The sequence below is a fragment of the Vigna unguiculata genome, chromosome 2, assembly GCF_004118075.2.
Source record: "Vigna unguiculata cultivar IT97K-499-35 chromosome 2, ASM411807v1, whole genome shotgun sequence".
Classification (NCBI taxonomy): Eukaryota; Viridiplantae; Streptophyta; class Magnoliopsida; order Fabales; family Fabaceae; genus Vigna; species Vigna unguiculata.
Window position 1 is genome coordinate 32,583,006 of NC_040280.1, and position 22,219 is coordinate 32,605,224.

Sequence of the window (22,219 nt, forward strand, 5' to 3'; positions counted from 1 at the left end):
CTATATCCTATATCCAGCTGTTATAATTGCGGTTTCCATTGGTTTGTATCAATCTGTCAGAGCAAGAAAATCCGATTGAAACTAAGTAGTTGATTTCATTTGGTTTAATATTTGGGGTCCAGATCTAAACTAAATAAATCTAAATTTTATTAATCTTGCTATAGCTCAAGAGTTTACTAAGTGTGAACATTGGATGTGTAATGTGTTTGACTTTAGTTAGTTGTAGATTATGTTATAATATTATAGATTATTATTAGTATTGTTATATTTAAAAATATTTGAAAAATTAGAAAAATAGACTCATGATGGATTGTGTCAATTTCGTAATTGAGTGTAAAGTTATTTTACAAAAAACCACCAGACAAATTTTGGCTTCATTCTCATTTTTCAATCCTTTCATCTCGTATTTGCATGAAAATTAATCTAGCGTGAAAAGTAATCTAGCATGAAAATATCTTGACTGTTTAAGATAGTGTTAATAATTGTTTCCATATAAATAATTATAATAATATGATTGAAAAAAGTTTGTTAAAAATTACAGTAGAAAGAATAGAAAGTGAGAATAAACGTATTTTATTCTTACAAAACAAATGTAAATCAAGATATCTAAACTTCTTAAAACAAAGGTAAATCGATCGAATCTTATCGATAAGTTTAAAATTAAATTAAAATAAATTTTTAATGACTTTTATATTATATTAAAAATTAAATTTAAATTTAAATCATTCATTCATTAGTTTAATGATTTTTTTTATCTAAAATAAAAATATTATGTCCAATAAAAAATCACCATATTTAATTTACGTACAGAATAAGAAATTGGGAATGAATTTGAATGAGACAATTGGCATGACAGCACCATTGATAGCAATTGATAAATTAAATTGTTGATGACGACGTAGTGCTACTTCCCAGACCAACCTTCAAAATTAGATTTATATTTCCTTTTTGCTAAGGGCATAAAATGTCATTGAAACCAATTTTTGTCTTTAACATAAGAACTTAGTCTAATATTTTTTCTTTTTATAAAAAATGATTTAATGAATAAAGAACTTATTTTTTACAAGCTAAAAGAGAATTAGCTGAGTCTATATATAAGATGCCCTAATTAAGAGTGTCTTGGTCAATGCTTTGATGAAAACCAGAAGTAAATATATTTAACCAAAAACTGAGTTGAATATATTCTTATTAAAGTGAAATAGAAGGTGTTCCCTTGAAACCTTCTTGAAGATGTTTTCATTAAAATTGGAGTGAAGTAACTCTAAATAAGACCTTGCAAAAAAAATTAAACAAAGTTGAACATACTTTAACCAATATTGATTATCTAAACTAAGTTAAAAAATATTTTAGAGATAAATTTAATAAAAAGCATTTTTCAAATAATTTTATTCTTCACATTTTATGGACTAAAAGTCCTAGAACTATTACAGTGGCTAACTGAAGTTATAGGATTTAAGGTAAAAATGGAACCTAGGCTTGTTTACAGCCATTAATTATAATTATAGCAAGCATGCAGTAGTTATATCTTGACTATTTTAACCACTATATATCCCAAGAAATTATATTAATACTATACTAATAAATGACATAATTTGACAAAAAAAATACATACTATAAAAAAAAAAAAAAACAAATTGAGAACCTATAAAATAATAGGACAAAATTGAAAAGAAAATAGTATAAGAGTAAGAAATAAATGCATAATCAATATACAAATTGAAACATTAACTAATTTCATTAAAGTTTGCTGCTGGTCCCTATATTTTCTTTTTCTAAACTGTCATTGTCGAAAAATGTTGTAACCAAAGGTCAAAGATTAGTTAAAATTGGGCTACTTTAGAAAAATTATTACATAAAATAAAAAGTAGTTAAAATTTACTTACAAACATATTTTTTGTTTGTTTAATGGGGACACTGGAGAGTAATAATATTATGTTGATGTTTTTCTATTCGGTCCTTGGGATTCGACTTCTCAACTCCATTTATTATAATGATAACCGAGAAAGTTACAGGTAACTCTAATGCAAAATGTGATAACCAACAAAAACCGATAACGTTGACCTTTTATGGTTTTAAATGATACCTAGATTTTCAACAAAATCTTTAAATGCTTCCTCTTCCAAACTTTTATTTCAACTCGGTACATACAACATTGATTATTACATTTATAAACTAAAATTTTCTCATATAACAATTTTATAAAGTGTATTATTTAGCTAAAAAAAGAAAAAGTTACAGGTTCGAAGAAGCATAATTCATGTTATCTTTGATGTGGAAAAAAATATATATATTGTAAAAGAAGAAGAGGAAATGAGACGATATATTTATGAGTAAAAGCATAGGCATAAGTGTGATATATAAAGTAGCATGAAAACAGAGAGAAGAAACATACATGATTATGCATAAGGTGGTTCATGGGTAGCTAGATAGAAGGTAGTGGGTAAATTTACAAAACCAACCACTTACTCACTCACTCACACAACCTTGACAAGTGTTGTGTTGTGTCTGTCTTTTATTTATTTTGTATTACTAATAATATAATGTCTTAAACAAAGGTTTTGGTTGGTTGGTCGGTTGAGTGCAGTTGGTGTTCAAGGAAGAGTGTGAGGCTTCTCCAAGTCCTCCAGACTGGTGGGGCGGAACCAGGCCTTCTCCTCCAGCACATCAGAGTGGAAGGGGCGTTCTCCGCCGCCGGTGGTGGAGGTCGGAGGAGTAGCAAGGTGGTCGCCGGGAGGCCCAAATACCCCAGTTTGTGGGTGTGGGGCCCAGTACTTGCCGGATTGAGTGGCGTGGATCACATCGTCTGGAACAGGTCCAGACTGGATCTGATCATCAGGGTTTTTGTCGTATAGTGAGCTGCTGCTGTATGCTGCTCCTCCACCTGCTTTCCTGCTTCCATGCATTACAATATACAAATTACGTAAATTACGTTATTTAGTATCAAATGATTTTTTTTATAATATTTTTTAAAATAATGAATGATAAATGTGACTAAATTTATAAAACAAATACAGTTTTGAAACATAGCAGCGTAGTAAATGTACATTAAGTACATTAGGCAGCACGTGGCAGTAATGGTATGTAGACGATGGTTAGGTGTCGAAACAAAAAGGTGGAGAAGCACGTGATGGGTATATATGAGCCTATCAAGATTTGGACCACCAACCGACCCGATTAAAGTATTCACCACGCATTTTCCACGCCTTCTTCTTCAAGACCCATTCTAAACTTTTATCATAATTGTAATGTAGGACATGACTCGTAAATTTAAACAAAAAAAATAATATAAAAAATGCATGATAAGTAAAATAAATTTTACATGCTGGTAGGTGAATAAAGAAAAAATAGATATTAAAAAAACACGCTTCGAATTATAGATCATTCAACCCGAAGGTAAGAGTTGGACAGGTTGATACAGATAATAGTAACACCATCAAAAATGTTTTTTTTAGCAGGCAGTACAATGGCATCATATAAAAATAAAAAACATAAAATTATTGAAGCATGGAACTCGCGTCTGATGTGTACGTGGAAACTACAGCTAAGCTGCTCTTACAGCTAAATAATTCAAAAATTAATTAATTACGAATTTGTGTTTAAACCAATCTCTAATGAAGAAAGGGAAAAGAAAAAGAGAAAAAGTTCAAAGTTCTTTTAGATAGTGGTTGTATATCAGAATAAGTATCACTTTTAGATAGCAAATATTACCCATTGAATTAAAAGACCAAACATAAAAATTGAGCTTGTGTGTCAAAATATGCGTGCATAAATAACAGTGGCAGACAGTGTAGACATACCAATACCTAAGGTACAAATACAACAGACATTACTTAGTGGAAAAGGCCCCGAATATAAAAGAAAATGAAAGTTGCAAAAATATAGAACCATAAGTAATAACGACAAAAATATTTAGAGCTATTTTAATTTTTTTAGTCGCACGAATACAAAACTTTGAAGTGTGTGTTTGTTTAAATAAAATACACATCACAAAGTTCAAATTAATTGAAAGTTACCCTCACTATGTACTGAGATTCCAAAGCTCCATCTAATCAGAAAACTACTCCCCCTAATTAAGAATTGACGTTCAGATTGTTAAAAAACAGGTTTTGCAATCTTAAGGGCATACTTAAAAATACTAATAAGTAGTACGAATAGAACGGCCTTTTACACAAAAGATAAAAAAGTTCCTGGCCAGATAGAAACAACCCAGGTCCCCTTTTCTAATTTTCCATCATCAATTAATAATAATTAAAAAATCAGACCCCACAGAGGCTAACCTTATCTTATCTTATATATTTTCCACGTCGATATATTTTCCATTCAAGTTAAATTAAAACCATGATAGACCAAAATGTCTATCTCAACAACAATTATCATATGGGTATGACTTAGTTAGGATAGGCCCTTCATTAAACCAATTGCAAGTCATAGTTTTTTTGAAAGCTAAAGGTAGATAATTTAGAAAAGTTCATATAATGTAGATTTAATAAAAATAATTAATATATACTTACAACATAAATAATAATAATAATAATAATTAAAAAAAAAAAAAACGTTGGCAAAATGTTGAAAAGTGAAAAGAAGCAATCAAGTTGATAGTTTCCCAGGGTACAAACACTCACGGAAAGGGACATGGTGGGGGGATTGAGGGGGATGAGTTGGAAAACAATTATCCTCATCCACTTTTCTTTGCTTTGTCTTTGGCCTCCATGGACTTGATATTTTCCGTTGTCAAATCATACGTTTCGTACACATCCAGAAAGATAAAAGATAATAGCGACCATGGATGAAGATGCCTTTCACTTTTGTTCCTTTCATATTATGCTGAATGCCACAGAAGGGGGAACGTAAAAAAAAAAAATTATGAACAAGGGGAAGGAAGATAGATCATCTCAGTACAGGACAACCCAAGATGGAAGGAGATATAGACATTCCACTAAAAATATTATAATAATAATAATAATAAAAATAATAATAATAATAATAATATTATTATTATTATTATATAGAAATTGGCAGCACACAAACCCAGAAGGCTAGATATGATGTCACCCAAAAAAAGTTTGGGAAGGAACCAGATAAGGAATGGGAAAGATTATGAACAGAACAATGAAAAAGTGAAAACCAGTGATAGGGATCAAGAAAAAGCAATTCTAGACGTAGGGGTAAGACAGTAACAGTTTCCAAACGGAACTCTTCTTTGCACGGTCGCCTACAAAAAAATCTTCCACCAAAAGGGGGAAATTATATACACGGAGTACAAAATAGGCGTTTCATCCAGAGATTTCCAGAATAATATACTACTAATTTTTTACTCCAAAAACATGAGAATATTAGAAAATGACACAGCGATCTCCAAAAGATTCACGGATTACTCAACACAGTAAAAACACTACCAACTGCAAATCAATAATCACCAGCATCCACAACTCAGATCACAAAATTTTCTCATAATCACCGTTTGAGGTTTAATTTGTACTTAATTAAGCATCATAATCTAAATAATGAGAGCAATTCAGCATGGAAAAAAGAGAGAAAAATTTAAAAAAAAAAGTACCTGGAAGATGGAGGAGGTGAAGGGGATTTTGAGGTCCAGATCCTGTTGGCGACGCGCTTCCCCAAGGCGGTGATCCCTCGGCTACTCGAATTGGCGGCCATACAATGAGAAGAACAGAGAGAAAAAACGAAAGAGAAAGAGAAAGGGTGTGTGCAGTAGTAGCTTGAGCTTGGTTTGTGTGGTAGTTGAGGATGCATATATTTATACACAAAAATTAAATTAAATAATAATAATAACGAGAAGGTAGACACACACAACACAAGAAAGATGGTGCCAATGCCGCTTCAACTTTTCGTACCTAACACGTACGCACAACGTAACAGTGTTCCTTAATCCCGTTCATTTCCTCGCCCACGCCGTTACTATTTTAGATACCATTCACGCCGTTATTCACATCGTATAAACATAATAAACTATTCTTCACCATCATTTTTAATTTTATTAAAACAATTTTTTATTTTATAAAAACATAATTATACAATTGTGATATAATTCCCTCTCTTAAAATAACTAAAATATTTTTAGGTTATTTTTTTAGTTGAATTAAAAAAAATGTTCGCATACGTCACACCATACTTGTAATTATTATAATAATAATAGTAGTCGTACTTAACCACATCTTATTTTATTACCTCTTCAGTACAACTTCTAAAATGCATAGCTTTACACGAATAATTTAATTGTAGTGGCATGACTGATTTAAAGACGAGATAAAAAATGAATTAAAGTGGAATAACTTTATAATCATTTTATAAATATTATGTAATAAAATTATTGAACTATTTTAATAGGAGAAGGAATATATACAGGTAATATTTTAGTATATACCAAATAAAATATACTCATTTCACATCACAAAATAATGATATTTTAATTATATTTAATTTTAATTTTTAATTAAAAGTTTAATGCGCATTATTATATTATTACAGTCAGTTGTAAGGCGGGTAGGTTTTTTTTGAAGCATATCAAAGTATTATTTTGCATATGTATTGTGACATTCCTCACATAAAATCTCATAAATAGTTTAAAGAGTGTCTTTTGCAATCATGAAAGATAAATAATGCTCAAAATTTTCCCTTATATTCTCAACAAATTATTATGCACAAACTCTCCCCATGAATTACAATAATTTCACAAACTTTAAGTTTTTATAAGTAAAACATCATTCATTGTAACATACGATGCACATATACGATATGATACGTATATAATACGTTAATATGTTTATGTCTAAAATAATAAGATACAATATGTGATAAATACGTTATATATGAATATTAAATAATATACAATAATTATTTAAAAAATATAATTATTATATAATTGTTATTGTGTAAATCTAAATTTTCTTATTAGAGACCAATTATTTTGATAACCAAAACCTGATATTTAATGTTAGTCACCATTTTAGAAACCAATTCGTAATTGAAACTATTTTAATTATCAATTTAGAGACCAATTATAATTTTTTGAAACTATTTTAGTTGTTAATTTGGTCACTGTATAATGACCAATTTTTTTTGTCACTAAAATTGGTCATTATTCAAATATTTTCTTGTAGTGTATTATGACTTTATAAATTAGATACTTCATTTATAAGTATCGATAAAATATCTTAAACTATCAAACACACTACGTGTCAGACACAGATACGTGATCCAAGTTGAAGTATCGGTGCATCATAAATTGTAGTAATTTAGGATCGTAAACATCAACTAAATAGATTTGGATAAATTTAAAGTATATTCTTATATTTTATTCCAAATTTGTTATGTAAAAATCACACACACAAAAAGTAAAACAATAACCATTGAAGCATATAATTTAGTGATTTCTACATATAACTAACATATACATTTGCTAAAGTGACTCATACTATAAATTCAATTAACAATTCAGACAAAACTTGTTATATTAACACATTGACACTTAGATGTAACTACCTTTCTACGCATTTTAAAAAGTAATTTCATTTTGATATAACTATTCATTTCAAATATGGAAACGATCATGCCTAAACCTCAAGTTAAAACAAATTAAGGCATTAATTTAGGCAAAAGAAGAAACTCTAATTCTATAAGCAATTAACATGATCACAAAGAATATTAAACACACACACAACTGTTATCTCGAATTTGCATCTTCAATTTTCTAAGCATTGATGTTATTTAGTTCTATCAAGTAGCTCTAAAACATTATATTTTCATCAATTTTCTAACCTTAAATGCAAACAAACAAGATTTTTACATAGAATATTCTATTTTAAAAAGGTTAACTAAAACTGATAAATTTTATTACCTAAACTTTTACTCTTATCGGAAAAGTTTGGGTTCATTACGTAAATTATTTTCTATTTAAAACTTTATTAGTGTCCCACAATAAGAACTATCATTAATCCTCAATTAGTATAATAAACAACCAAATTATAAAAAAGAAAAAGATTAAATTAATAAAAACTCAAAAAATATTGACAATAGAAACAAAATTGAGTTATATATATGAATTTTTAAAACGAATATTCCCAACCATAATTGAAACTCAAACCCTAATTAAGCAATTCAAGTGTGTTAAACTCTGAGTCAACTTTTATTGCATGTGTTGATTTTATTTATTTTTTAATGGATCGTGCATGTGAATAATAACAAATTAAAATGTTCTTTATGCATGATAAAATAATACTTTCAACTGTTAAAAAAAAAAAATCCAAAAAGCAGATGACTATTTTTGGAACTCATGAAAAATTACTTGTAATTATTACCCGTGTACATTTTTATGAAAAGTAAAATGAAACACCTATAATAAATGCATTCCAATTAAAGTGGTGTTTTTGGTTAAATTTAAGAGGTTTCAGTCAAATTAAGTTATTGTTTTAAAATTAAATAAATATAATGTGTTGAAATAGTTATAGATTGAATCTAACATTGTTTCATTAATTGGTATTACTAAGGTGTAACTTTCTTTTGTCAAACAGTGTTAAATACATATAAAACAATTAACATAAATTGTTAGTAATAATTTACATATATATGCACGTTTTACTCGTTGACATTTATTTTATTTGTCAAGTGGTCCAAAATAACTACTTTTGTTGCTTTTGCAGTTCCATGTTTGATGAAAATATAATATTATTACTGGATCAAGAAATACATTATTAAAAATACGTATAATATTGTAACTTTTAGATTTGATCCCAAATTTTATAAATAATGAATTCAACAAATAAAAACTACATTATCTCTATGGAAAAAATATAAGAATTTAATTAAATTCAAAGAAAGAAATATAAAAAATAAAATACTAATTACTTCTTTTTATTATATTGAAATGTTCAAACTTTCAAATCATTGATAGAAATAAAAAAATAAATATGAAGACAAAATCGAATCAAATTATTAATTAAGTCCTAAAATTAATATAATAACATGAATCAAAGAAAAAAAATATATATATAAAAGGACATAGGGAAAAATAAGACACCCTATCCAAGATCGAACATCATTTTCATCTTCAATACAAGACAAAAGAAGAAAAAAGTTCTCAAATGTCTTAAAAGTTCTCAAAGTTTATATAAAACTGAAAATTGAATTACAAAATAAAGAATTGAAGGTAAGTTATTAGAAATTTCAAATTAAATTTACGAAACATAATAAATCTTAAATGAAATGTACGTCTCGATTGTAAACTATATTTAGCCAAAATTTCAAAATAGATAAAAAGAATAATTTTTAAAATAAAATGTATTCTTCAAAAGGTGGAAGTCATGTTCATGTTTTCATTATCTTTGAAAATCATGTTTTTCATGTCTCCTTTTGACTTATTTTTTATCTAATATACCTATTGTTTGTGTTTGCACTTGAATTATAATCCTCGTTCATTTTTTGTCGGTGAGTCTTACTTTCATAGCTTCAAAAAATTCAATTCAATCCTACAATTATTATTTACACCTAACATTGTGAAGAAAATAAATTCTAAAAATTAAAAGAAGACTCTTCTATTAAGTAATATCATGTATAAATAGTTACTATATATTATAAGAATGTTTTTCTCTTTTTATTTTTTCTTATTCATAACTTGTCAATGAATTATTTAAGTATTTTATCATGTAAGAAAAATCATGTATAGATCACTTGGTATACTGTTATATTGAAAATTTCATTTAAATGATTTTAATATTATTAGAAGTATAGATTAAAAATTTCACATCAAGTAAATATAATAAAATTTAAACAAAAAAAAAACTCACAAATATCAATTACTATATGATATTAAAATAGTGTCAAATTTTTTTACATGAACAATTTATATATTTCAAATATTTAGGACATTAATTTTTTACCATAACAAAATAAAAAAATTATAACAAACACAACGTAAAATTCGATTTTAATTAAAATATGCTAATGGCAAGTTAACAAATTATGATTAAATTAGGAATTATCATGCAATTGATAACTGCTCACTCTTATAATAAATAATTTTAAAATTTTTATTTAAGATACTTTCATTTTCATCTGATTGATTTTGTAAAGTCAATATTTAAAATTAAAATCATAAAATGTGTAAATTATCGTTCAAGTGATGTTTCTTTTAATTCAAATCTGTGAATGTTAAGTTTTTATTGATTTTATATGTTTTATTTAAAAAATAATAACTTTGCCAACTAAATTAATTAGATTTATCTATAATGTTAAGTGAATTATTTTTTACTATAATAAGCAGTATTATTAGAAAAGAATAACGCGTATCAGACACGGACCGTTGAAAGGAATAATGGAATATCCTTTCGCATTTCTTTTCCTCATTAGTGTCTTCTTTCTCTTTCTCTATTATTTGTTTTAAACTTTAAAAAAATAAATTCTAACACAACTTTGTAATTAAAATTAAATTTTCAAAATTTCACGTGTGTTTGATTCGAGTTTTTCCTGCCACGTGTAAGTACGAACGTACGGTACGTGTGAGAGAGAGATAAAGACCGTTGAACATTCATTCCCAAACGGAATCAAAGAAAATAAAAACACGTTTCGCGAATTTGTACTCCGTGAATTAGTTATCGGTTAATAAAAAAGAGTGCATAACTGTTAGACGCTACCATTATTCAGAATTTATTCAATAATATTTATTAGAAAAATTATATAATTATCTCTTATAGAGTAATTAAAAACTATGTTAAATCAAACTGTAACACTTATCAAAATTTGACGGCGATATATATGTTTTTTTCTCGTAATATCAAGTAAATTTTAAAATTAATCTATTTTAAAATTTTGAATGAATTTAATTATTTATTTTTTAAAAACGTGGATTTAGTATTTTTAATCAAATTTTGTTATGTTTATTCAATATTTTAAATACGTTTCATAATAGTATTTGACTTAACATTAAAGCGAAAATGTGTCAAATCGTATAAATAACTCAAATAAAATCTTGAAATAAGTCCGAAACATCAAATAAATATAACAAAATTTGATTAAAATGATTAAATTTACGTATTTTAAAAAATAAATTACTAATTTAGTTCAAAATTTCAAAATTGACTAATTTCAAAATTCACAAAAACAAAAAAGATATTTAACCTAAATTTTAAGGAACGTTGTAGAAGAACAATAACGCAAGATTTAAAAAGTGCAATGAAAAGTGCGTTTGCACCAAACAGACCATCATTTTTCAGTTTCAGCGTTGAGGCTAAGCAAATTGAGGCAGTTTTGCATTAATATATTTGAGCAAATAAATGTCAAGATTTTTTTTAAAAAAAAGAAAAAGTATTGTAAGTCCCTTTCTTCATGACTTCATCTCCTTCTATATTTGTGAGTTAAATGCAAAAGTATATATTAATTGATTCAAAATGTTTGAAAGGAATTAATTATTAAGACTTGTTTGGAATTCAAAGAGGATAACAGAAAGTCACACAAAATTCTCTGTTTTTCCGTTTTGTTCACTCAAACTAATCTTCATAGGATAATGCTTTTTTATTTTATTTTTATGATTAATTATTAATGAATATAGGAGAATGTGCTATTTCCACAACTTGACTTTCCAACTACCAACCACCAACTAAGGAGTTGGATGGAGAAGCCATACGAAATAAAAATGAAATTTTCTGATATTTGTTTCTCCTACACATGAAAATAAAAATCTCCTCCAACCTTTTTCATTTTAAATTAAACATTTAGAAATGTATTTTACATTGTAAAATACTAATTTAAGAAAAAAAATGTAATATATATATATATATATATATATATATATATATATATATATATAATTTTTTGTATGAACAACTTATAACGATGGCAAAAGCCACGCTATTTGAACCTTGAAGCGTCGAAAAATATCCAATGGGCTTTTTACTTCCTGCAACCACACAATTTCTTCGTGCGTGTCCTAAACTTTTTAAAATAACCATTTTATTTTTGTGAAGGTGACTTCTGGAATATAAAAACTTTTCTTGAATAATTTTCAGATCGATCCAATGTCGTTAATTGGGCCAAAAGCTTAGAAAGAGGTAGTATTTAAGACCACCAAGTAAGTTTGAACCTTAAAAAGTGAGTTAACCAATTAAAAAAAAGCAATTTCATTTAATTTGATAGAAAATTTCTTAACAAGAGAGAGGAAAAAAAAAAGTAAATATACATTTGAATAACTATTAATATTTACGGCTGTCAAAATGGGTTGGAACCCACGAGCCAACCCAGTTCACCACGGGTTCGAGTCGGATTGAGTTGAAATTTTTTTACAAATTTCAATACGGGTTGATTTTTGACCCGGCTCATCCGGGTTGAACCCGTAGTGAACCGAGTTAGCTCACCAACCCGCAGATAAAAAGGTCATACAAGTGTTCTTATTTTTTTATTAAGTTAGGTTTTATATTTGAGTCACGTTAAGTTCTTTTTTATCCAATATATAACTAATTTGTATTTTTTTTTATTTTGATTTGTATTTGGATCGTATTAAAGTTTATTTAGATTTTTATTAAAATTACAATTTAGTTTTGATTGAAAAATAAATAAAAAATAATATTTTTTAATTAAATAAATCCGTGAGCCAACTCGTTTAATCCGTGGTAAACCAGACTGGATTTGAATTTTTTTTGTTCGCTAGAAAATAAGCCGGGTTAAATTTGCTTACTAAATCATCAACGGTGTTGGATCTAACTTTTTACAGTAATATTATTAAGTATACATTTATAATTTTATTACATTAAAAACTAATACAAAAGTGGAATGAATAACATATGAATGATTAATCATATTAGGTCATCAACACTAAGACACAGATACACCTAACCAACGATAAACATAGACCAGCTAACACTTGTATAAATTAGCACCAATCCTTCACAAGGATTCTTCATCAAACATTGATCCAATGGCTTCATTTTATTCAATCATTGTAGTTATTAACATCTTCCATATTTTTCTTCTTTTATACGTCTCATCCATCCAAGGCAACACCGATGTGGGATTCAGCATTAACCTTATTCGAAAAACCTTCCCTCAACGTTCAAGAGGTTTATCAGCCATGTCAGAAACTCCACAATCCCCAGTGGGTGCTAACCTTGGCCACTATCTCATGGAGCTCTCCATCGGAACTCCACCATTCAAAATCTATGGTATTGCAGACACGGGCAGTGATCTCACATGGACACAATGTGTGCCATGCAACAACTGCTACAACCAACTTAACCCCATGTTTGATCCTACAAAATCCTCCTCGTACACAACCATATCATGCGACTCAAACCTGTGTCATCTACTTGAAACCGGCGTGTGTTCTCCTCAGAAGCAATGCAACTACACCTACGCCTACGCATCTGCCTCCATAACACAAGGAGTTTTGGCACAGGAAACAGTGACACTGTCCTCAACCGCAGGGACAAGTGTTCTCCTTAAAGGTGTCGTGTTTGGTTGTGGACACGACAACAAAGGTGGTTTCAACGACCATGAGATGGGTATCATAGGCCTAGGAGGAGGACCAGCGTCGTTCGTTTCTCAAATGGGTCACTCCTTTGGAGGCAAAAGGTTTTCACAGTGCTTGGTCCCTTTCCACACTGATGTGAGCGTTTATAGCAGAATGAGTTTTGGCAAAGGGAGTGAGGTATCAGGGGAAGGAGTGGTTTCAACGCCTTTGGTTGCAAAAGATGACAAAACACCTTATTTCGTGACCTTACTAGGTATCAGTGTGGGAAACACGTATTTGCACTATAATGGTTCTTCGGACAATGTTGTCGAGAAAGGTAACATGTTCCTTGATTCGGGAACACCTCCAACGATCTTACCGACACAGTTGTATGATCGAGTGGTGGCTGAGGTGAAGAACCAGGTTGCGATGGAACCTACTGTGGATGACCCTGATCTGGGTTCCCAACTCTGCTATGGAACAAAGCACAATCTTCGTGGTCCTATGCTAATTTTTCATTTTGAAGGTGCAAATGTAACATTGGAACCGATTCAAACGTTGATTTCAGCAAAAGATGGTGTTTTCTGCTTGGGGTTCACCAACACCAGTAGTGATGTGGGGATTTATGGTAACTTTGCTCAGTCAAATTACTTGATTGGGTTTGATCTAGAAGCACAAGTGGTCTCTTTCAAGCCACTAGATTGTACCAAAAACGCGTAGATTTTGCTTGATCAATGTGTGTGGATTTTGCTTAAAGAAAAGGTTTTCAAAAGTTCTAAGATATGTATTTGCTTTACTATACCTAAACAAACAAATAGCAACTGAAAAAAAAAAAAAGTCTTTGTTTCATTAGGAAGTGAGTATTTCAAAGGAATATACATTCAAGATCAAAATTTTGTGAATGATTTCTTTTGGAAATAAAATTGTCTGAAAAAAGGAGAAAGGAAATACATTTATGATTGAAAAAAAATAAAAAAATAAAAAATATATATATACACACACACGATTTTTAACATTCTTTTTAAATGCAAATTTTATTTGTAATTGTTATTTTGAACTTTGTCGGAGACAGGTTTTCTAACCATGAAACTCATTATGAGTTATTGTTCATAATATTTTTAATATAATTATACTCTATTTGAACCTTAGTTTTTGAGGATTTCTTTTATTTATAACTAACTAATGCAAACACATGTCCATAGTCACATGTGTATTCAATTTTTCAAAGATAAAAATAAAATTAATTTTTATCAATATTGTTGAAGAAATAAATAATTTTATAATTTTATAATAAGTAGTTAATTAACTTTTTAAAAATAATTATAAAATTTAAAGAATAAAATGATTTATATTAATAAAGGTAAATAATGAAATATAAACACCACAACAAAAATTTACACTCTTTATTAATATTAGAAAAAACATTATCACTGTGTATTTTCAGTCTATCTACGGAGGTGAGGAAGAAATTAAGGAGGTACAAAAAGAAATGCCCTGATAAAATTTTAGAAGCCCAATAAAATCACACGGACTTTCTTTTGGGGTTTCAACACCCAAATCATTAGTAAAGATTAAACTATTTACCTAAATACAAATTTGTTGGTCAAACTCGATTGTTCCCACCTCAAAAGTGTAGTTTAACAACACAACATTATCTTAATCATCTTTAAAACTTAGATATAATTAAGACAAACCCAGTTTTTTTAAAATATAAAATTCTAATGAAATAAAAAAAAATCAACTTCTATCTATTTGTATATTTTATAATTTACATTATGTAAAAGTATATAATGTATTAACTAATAAGCAATTGATTTGGGTTACCTAAATTTAATCTTTTTAAAAATTAGTCACTCAAAGTATTAACACTATAACAAAATATCTAATTAATGACTAATATTAGTGATAAAAAATAATTAGTCACTATAATGATCAATTTAAATACCAATTTATAAATTAAAAATGATTGATAACTAAAATAGTTTCTAAATTGATCATATAGTGAAACAATGTTTAAATTTTCCAATTAATGTTTAAATTTGCTAGTAACATTAACTATGAAAGTTTAAAAAAAAATAAAATTAGATACTAAATTTGCTCCATTAATAATCAATTTAAATACAAATTTAGTCAAATATATATATAGACAAGGGGTGGACCTTAGAGCACCGGCCCCATCCCCAATTTGTTTTCTTTATATATATATATATATATATATATATATATATATATATATATATTCAATTTTAATGTATTTTATGCATTTGATATCTTCAAAAGTTTTATATATTTATTTTGCATTTGTTCATATTAAAAATTTAAATAAATTTTTGTTTCCAAATTTAAAAAATAAATGAATGTAGTCTTTTTAACCCAAATATGTTTTTAAAGTGTCAAACACATTTCATGCTATCATTTGAATTGTTTACAATCTAACACATTCTTGTCTTACTATTTGCTAAAAAACGTATTTAACACATCACACATCACAACAATTTTACGTAATTGAGTTAAATAGGTAATTTAGAGGATTATAACTATTTATTTGTAAAGTTCATAGATTAAATGTAGTAAGTTTAGGATAATAACAAATCCTAATCTGACATCGAAATTGAATGATTAAAAACATACTTAACCCTTACTCTTGTGATGTAAATGTGTAATTTAATGTTAATTTTGTTCATGTATTTGTATTAATTACAATTGTTTTTATTTACATAAATTTCTTAAATTATTCAATAAATATAGAATTTATTGAATAAACCCAGCCTTGAAATATTTAAAGCTAATAAATATAAAAGTTAATGTTATAGAAAAAAAAAACATTAATTACACTCTCTAAAATATCATTTTACTTAACTGTTCTTTTCAAAATTTAATATCACATTAATTACTTAATTTCTTGACTCACTCGTAACTGAATTCCTGAATTAATTTTTCTAACCCATCACAATCACAACTTCTTAAACCCACCACTATGAACACAACCTAAAAACATTCAGAACTAACTTTTTTACTTCTATTTAACACTAATTTTCTACACATTAATTTCACTTTCTTCATCTTTTATAAATACAAAAATTTATCTTTTTTTTATAACCATTCTAAAACGTTGTCAATCATCCTTTTTTTTTTCCTATAAATTAAGCATATATTCACCCTTTACAAAAACACTCCATCAATAATAACTCTAACAATGGCTTCTTATTATCTCACCATTTGTGTGCTGTTTCTTCTTCCTCTACATTTCTCACTCATCCATGGCAACACAGAAGAAGGTTTCACCATTAACCTAATTCGAAAAACCTCTCTCCAACCCTCATTCCCTCAAGGTTTCTCAGCCATGTCAACGATTCCACAATCCCCAGTGAGTGCTTACCTCGGCGAATATCTCATGGAACTCTCCATCGGAACTCCACCGTTCAAAATCTACGCCATTGCAGACACGGGCAGCGACCTCATGTGGACCCAGTGTGTCCCATGCAACGACTGCTACAAACAAATCAACCCCATGTTCGATCCCACAAAATCCTCCTCGTACACAAACGTACCATGCAGCTCAAACCTGTGCCATCTTCTCGACACGGGTGTGTGTTCTCCCCAGAAGGAATGCAACTACACCTACGCCTACGGAGACGGGTCCATGACGCAAGGAGTGTTGGCGCAAGAAACAGTGACATTCACCTCAACCACAGGGGCAAGCGTCCCCCTTAAAGGCATCGTCTTTGGCTGCGGACACAACGACTCAAAAAACGGTTTCAACGACCACGAGATGGGTCTCATAGGCCTAGGAGGAGGACCGGCATCATTGATTTCTCAGATGGGTTCATCGTTTGGTGGCAAAATGTTTTCGCAGTGTTTGGTCCCTTTCCACACCGACGAGAGAGTTTCCAGCAAAATGAGTTTTGGCAGAGGGAGCAAGGTATCTGGGAGTGGAGTGGTTTCGACACCGTTGGTTACAAAGGAAGACAAAACACCGTATTTTGTGACGCTACTAGGTATCAGTGTCGGAAACAAGTATTTGCCCTATAGTGGTGGTTCTTCACAGAACGTTGCGAAGGGTAACGTGTTTCTTGATTCAGGAACACCTCCAACGATCTTGCCGACAGAGTTTTACGATCGAGTGGTGGCGGAAGTGAAGAACCAGGTTCCGATGAAACCTGTGGTGGATGATCCTTCTTTGGGAACCCAACTTTGCTATCGAACGAAGAACAATCTTGGTGGTCCTGTTTTAACTGCACATTTTGAAGGTGCAGATGTGAAACTGGAACCGATTCAGACCTTTATTCCACCAAAAGATGGTGTTTTCTGCTTGGGGTTCACCAACACCAGCAGCGATGTGGGGATTTATGGGAACTTTGTTCAGTCAAATTATTTGATTGGGTTCGATCTTGAAGCAAAAATGGTCTCTTTCAAGGCAAGAGATTGTACCAAAAACACATAGAATCTCAAACAGAAGTTTCAGTTTGCTTCTTTGTATACAAATTACAGTGAAGAAAATAAATTTTTGTGTTCGTTTTCTGTAGAAAGCGAAATTGTAAAACTGGATTGCTGTTTCCTAAGTCAACGACAGAGTCAACCCTTGTTTGGTCAGCGATATCAATGAAACTCTTTAGGAGTTATTATTTAGTATTTTTAAATTGTTTCTAGTAGTTTGTTTTAATAGCTAAGCTGAATTAATTTTAAATGACCGTTTTAAAACCATAAGTCAACAGTAAAAAAGAAAAAAAAATATGAAAAACATACCAGGACTTTTTAGAAAAAAAATTATTTATATTATCTATAAATAATATGTCATATATATATATAATTATTTTTCTTAATTCATAAAATATAGGTAATTTACATATATGTAAAGTTATTATTCAGTATTAGAAGGAATTAAAGTATTTATTTTAAAATAGTAACAATTTATTAAAAAGGTTTGTGAGATGTGAATAAAAAAATATGAGAAAAAATTTGCAAAATGAATGAAGGAAAATTGTTTTATATGTTTCTTCATGGTAATGAACTTTCTATTTTCCTATGTAATATAATTTTTTATTTTTATAATTGTTACATATGTCAATGAAAATTTCATCTTTTCAACTCTTCTATATTTTTTTGAAAAATTATATATATATATATATATATATATATATCAATTAGGCAAGTAGAAAAAAAATATTAAATTGCAATATATACCCTTGATGATACACATATTTAAGGAATGTTATTTATTTCATAAAAGAGAAAATTAAATACATTTCATTATTATTAATTAATTTGAAATTAAATAAGAGGTTCAGAATAAGTGATCTCATCCTGCTCAAAAAATAAGTATAAAACAGAATAATACTCATTGTAATTAATAAAGAGGTCTAATTAATTTTTACAATAAGCGAGATTAATTATAACATTAAAGTTAATTAAAGACTGCAATAAATATTTATCTTCCAAAAACTAAATACAGCACTATATGAAGTTTTTTTTTTTTTTTTGACTCAATGAAATCAAAATTAAATGATGCGTCGTAACAATAAAAAACCGTGATTTTCACTATTTATCATTTTTAGTGTGATATTTACCCTTCCGTTATTGGTGTGTAAAAAATAAGACCGATAGGGTTGACTTACCTAGTAAAACGGATTGAAAATTTTCACCCGTTTTGTTAATGAATAATGAATGGACCAGTTCATTACTTTTTTTCTTATTTTCTTTAAATTTATATATATATATATATATATATATATATATATATATATTTTATCATATAAATATTTTATATATTTTTAATAGATTAATTAATATTTTTAATTGAATAAACTAAAATAATTATTACTTTTACATCTTAAATTATTTTATTATGATTAATAATTAAAATTTAATTTGTAAATATTTAATAATTTAAATTACAATATTATTATATATAAAAGGTAATCTGTTAAATTATTTTTTATTTTAATTTTTAATTTAAGAGAATAAAACAAAATAAAATGGTGGATTTAAAACTTCAACTCAATCCATCGAATTTTGATGGATAATAGGTTATAGCATGTGAATCATAACCTATGGATAATAGGTTATAGCATGTGAATCATAACCCACTTTTATATCTTAATCTAAAGAGAAGTATTTTGTATTTATTTTTATTTAAGAACTAAAGTGAAGGTGTATAAATTTGAATATCATGTTAATGTATTTCTATGCCAAAGAATTTGTTTTGGGAGATGATTATCATAAACATCATTCCAAATTAGATTAATAACATTTTAAAAATGATATCATATTAAAGTAGGTACTTAATATGCATGTTCATAATAAAACTTTAATTGCTAATTAATAAGTAAATAAATGATAATTCATCTATTCTTTTTTATTTCTCTCAACTTTGAAAAGATTATTCCTTTTCATATGTTTTTTTTTTAATTTCAATAACATGTTTATTATTATTATTATTTTCATTAAAATAATTTTCAAGTGTTAGATGAAAAGAAAAACGTGTGAAATAGGAAATTACACCTCTATTTTATTATAATAAAAACATATTTCTTAATTCCTACCTACCGAATAATCTTAAAAGACTCAAAATATAAAAACTCAAATAGTTTAGAATTTAACAAAAAAATAAAATCATTCAACCTAATTCTATGATTTATAATAAATTAGTATATCACTAAATCATTTAGTTAGGTTCAATATCTCAATTAGATAAATTGATTTGGATTAATTGACGGTTGATTATTTTATTTTCATTTTTGATTATTTATGAAAATAATATTATTATTACTACTTTTTACAATATCTTTAAAAATAAATTGCAAGGCGTCTACAAATTTATTATTGTTGACATTTCTTATTACAGTAATTCTATTATCTCAATTAATTAATAAATCAAATGTTTTGAGTTAAATACTTGTTTATTTGAATTTTTTCCATAAATTAATTAAAAACATATTTTTTCAATGTATACATATAAATTATATATTTATGCATAAACTTATACTATTTTAACATAATTCATTAAAATCAATCCATTGAAATAAATATGTGTGCGGAGACAATTGAATTTTTCGAGATTTTGTTGAATTTTATCTCTTTACATTAAATCAAATCATTTATACATTAGTGACTCACGGACCATTCTAGAACTCGTCACAGAAATCACTCACATGCTGCTACTATCCATTTCTTGTGACTAACCCTCACCAACTTTCTCATTCACATGAATGTTACACTTATAAATGCATTTCATATATATATATATATATATATGAAATGAATTCATCTACTTTTCACATGATTTTGTCTCTTGCTAAAAGCTTCATTCATGGCCAACATTCTATGCTTTTTTGTACTGTATACATTCTTATGTCAAACATTAACAGGAGCTTACAACTCTGGGTTCAGTGTTCAACTAATCCGCCACAACTCACCAAATCAGAAGAGTGTGATTCATATGCATAAACATGGCTCATTTTACCAAGTTCCGAAGAAATCATATACCCCAAATGGTCCCTTCACTAGAGTCACATCCAACAATGGTGACTATCTCATGAAGCTCACATTGGGAACACCACCAGTGGATGTATATGGTTTGGTTGACACAGGCAGCGACCTCGTGTGGGCACAATGTACACCTTGCCGAGGATGTTATAAGCAAAAAAGTCCAATGTTTGAACCTCTAAGGTCCAAAACATACACCCCTGTTCCATGCAATTCAGAAGAGTGTAATTCACTCTTTGGTCATTCGTGCTCTCCTAAAAAACTGTGTGCATATAGCTATGGTTATGCTGATTCTTCAGTAACAAAAGGGGTTCTTGCAAGGGAAACCATCACATTCAGTTCCACCGATGAAGAACCGGTTGTTGTTGGAGACATTGTATTTGGGTGTGGACACAGTAACTCTGGAATTTTCAATGAAAACGACATGGGGATCATTGGTCTAGGTGGGGGGCCTTTGTCACTCGTGTCACAGATTGGTAGCATTTATGGGAGTAGAAGGTTTTCTCAGTGTCTGGTTCCTTTTCATGCAGATCCTCTGACTTCTGGTACCATTAGTTTTGGTGATGCCAGTGATGTTTCTGGTGAAGGAGTAGTGACAACTCCTTTGGTATCTGAGGAAGGTGAGTCCTCTTATCTGGTCACACTTGAAGGCATAAGTGTTGGAGACACATTTATGCCCTTTAATTCCTCAGAAATGCTTGCCAAGGGAAATATAATGATTGATTCAGGTACACCAGCAACATATTTACCACAAGAACTTTATGACAGTCTAGTGGGGGAATTGAAGGTGCAGAGTGACATGTTACCCATTGATGATGACCCAGACTTGGACACACAACTTTGCTATAGAAGTGAGACAAACTTAAAAGGGCCAACCTTGATCGCTCATTTTCAAGGGGCAGATGTGCCATTGATGCCAATACAAACCTTCATCCCACCAAAAGATGGAGTATTTTGCTTTGCAATGGCTGCCACTACCGACGGAGAATATATATTTGGCAACTTTGCTCAATCAAACATTTTGATTGGATTTGATTTAGATAAGAAGTTAGTCTCTTTTAAACCAACTGATTGCGCTAATCAGTAGACCATCATCTCATCTTATTGTAATTCTGATATTTATATGTGATTTGAAGTGTGATGTAAGGTTAGAGTAAGAACATATCAGTTAGACTATTAGTATGCGTGTAATATTGAATCTGCAATGTTATGTACTATTTTCATTCAATATTCTTTTTTCTTGCTTGGTTAGCAAGTATCAATATGAAACTTACTTGT

General features: G+C 28.8%; 4 protein-coding genes across 5 annotated transcripts; 3 read left to right on the forward strand and 1 right to left on the reverse strand.

Annotated features, from left to right (window-relative positions):
* Positions 1 to 2,301: 2,301 nt before the first annotated feature.
* LOC114173384 (late embryogenesis abundant protein At5g17165-like) lies at positions 2,302 to 5,814 on the reverse strand. 2 transcript variants are annotated; one of them, XM_028057742.1, is made up of 2 exons: positions 5,558 to 5,814; positions 2,302 to 2,889 (listed from the first exon to the last, which is right to left on the reverse strand). In XM_028057742.1, exons 1-2 carry the CDS (start codon positions 5,752 to 5,754, stop codon positions 2,592 to 2,594), a joined length of 495 nt encoding a protein of 164 aa, XP_027913543.1. In that variant the 5' UTR covers positions 5,755 to 5,814; the 3' UTR covers positions 2,302 to 2,591. The 2 variants fall into 2 exon arrangements, with proteins under 2 accessions (XP_027913543.1, XP_027913542.1); XM_028057741.1 differs by having other exon boundaries at positions 2,302 to 2,892; positions 5,558 to 5,780.
* A 6,947-nt stretch (positions 5,815 to 12,761) lies between these two features.
* LOC114173188 (aspartic proteinase CDR1-like) lies at positions 12,762 to 14,306 on the forward strand. Its single transcript, XM_028057444.1, has one exon. The coding sequence runs from the start codon at positions 12,926 to 12,928 to the stop codon at positions 14,174 to 14,176; it is 1,251 nt and encodes a 416-aa protein (XP_027913245.1). The 5' UTR covers positions 12,762 to 12,925; the 3' UTR covers positions 14,177 to 14,306.
* A 2,304-nt stretch (positions 14,307 to 16,610) lies between these two features.
* LOC114173291 (aspartic proteinase CDR1-like) lies at positions 16,611 to 18,088 on the forward strand. The gene has a single exon (XM_028057580.1). The coding sequence runs from the start codon at positions 16,653 to 16,655 to the stop codon at positions 17,898 to 17,900; it is 1,248 nt and encodes a 415-aa protein (XP_027913381.1). The 5' UTR covers positions 16,611 to 16,652; the 3' UTR covers positions 17,901 to 18,088.
* A 2,638-nt stretch (positions 18,089 to 20,726) lies between these two features.
* LOC114174122 (aspartic proteinase CDR1-like) lies at positions 20,727 to 22,169 on the forward strand. Its single transcript, XM_028058883.1, has one exon. It carries the CDS (start codon positions 20,766 to 20,768, stop codon positions 22,026 to 22,028), a length of 1,263 nt encoding a protein of 420 aa, XP_027914684.1. The 5' UTR covers positions 20,727 to 20,765; the 3' UTR covers positions 22,029 to 22,169.
* Positions 22,170 to 22,219: the final 50 nt, after the last annotated feature.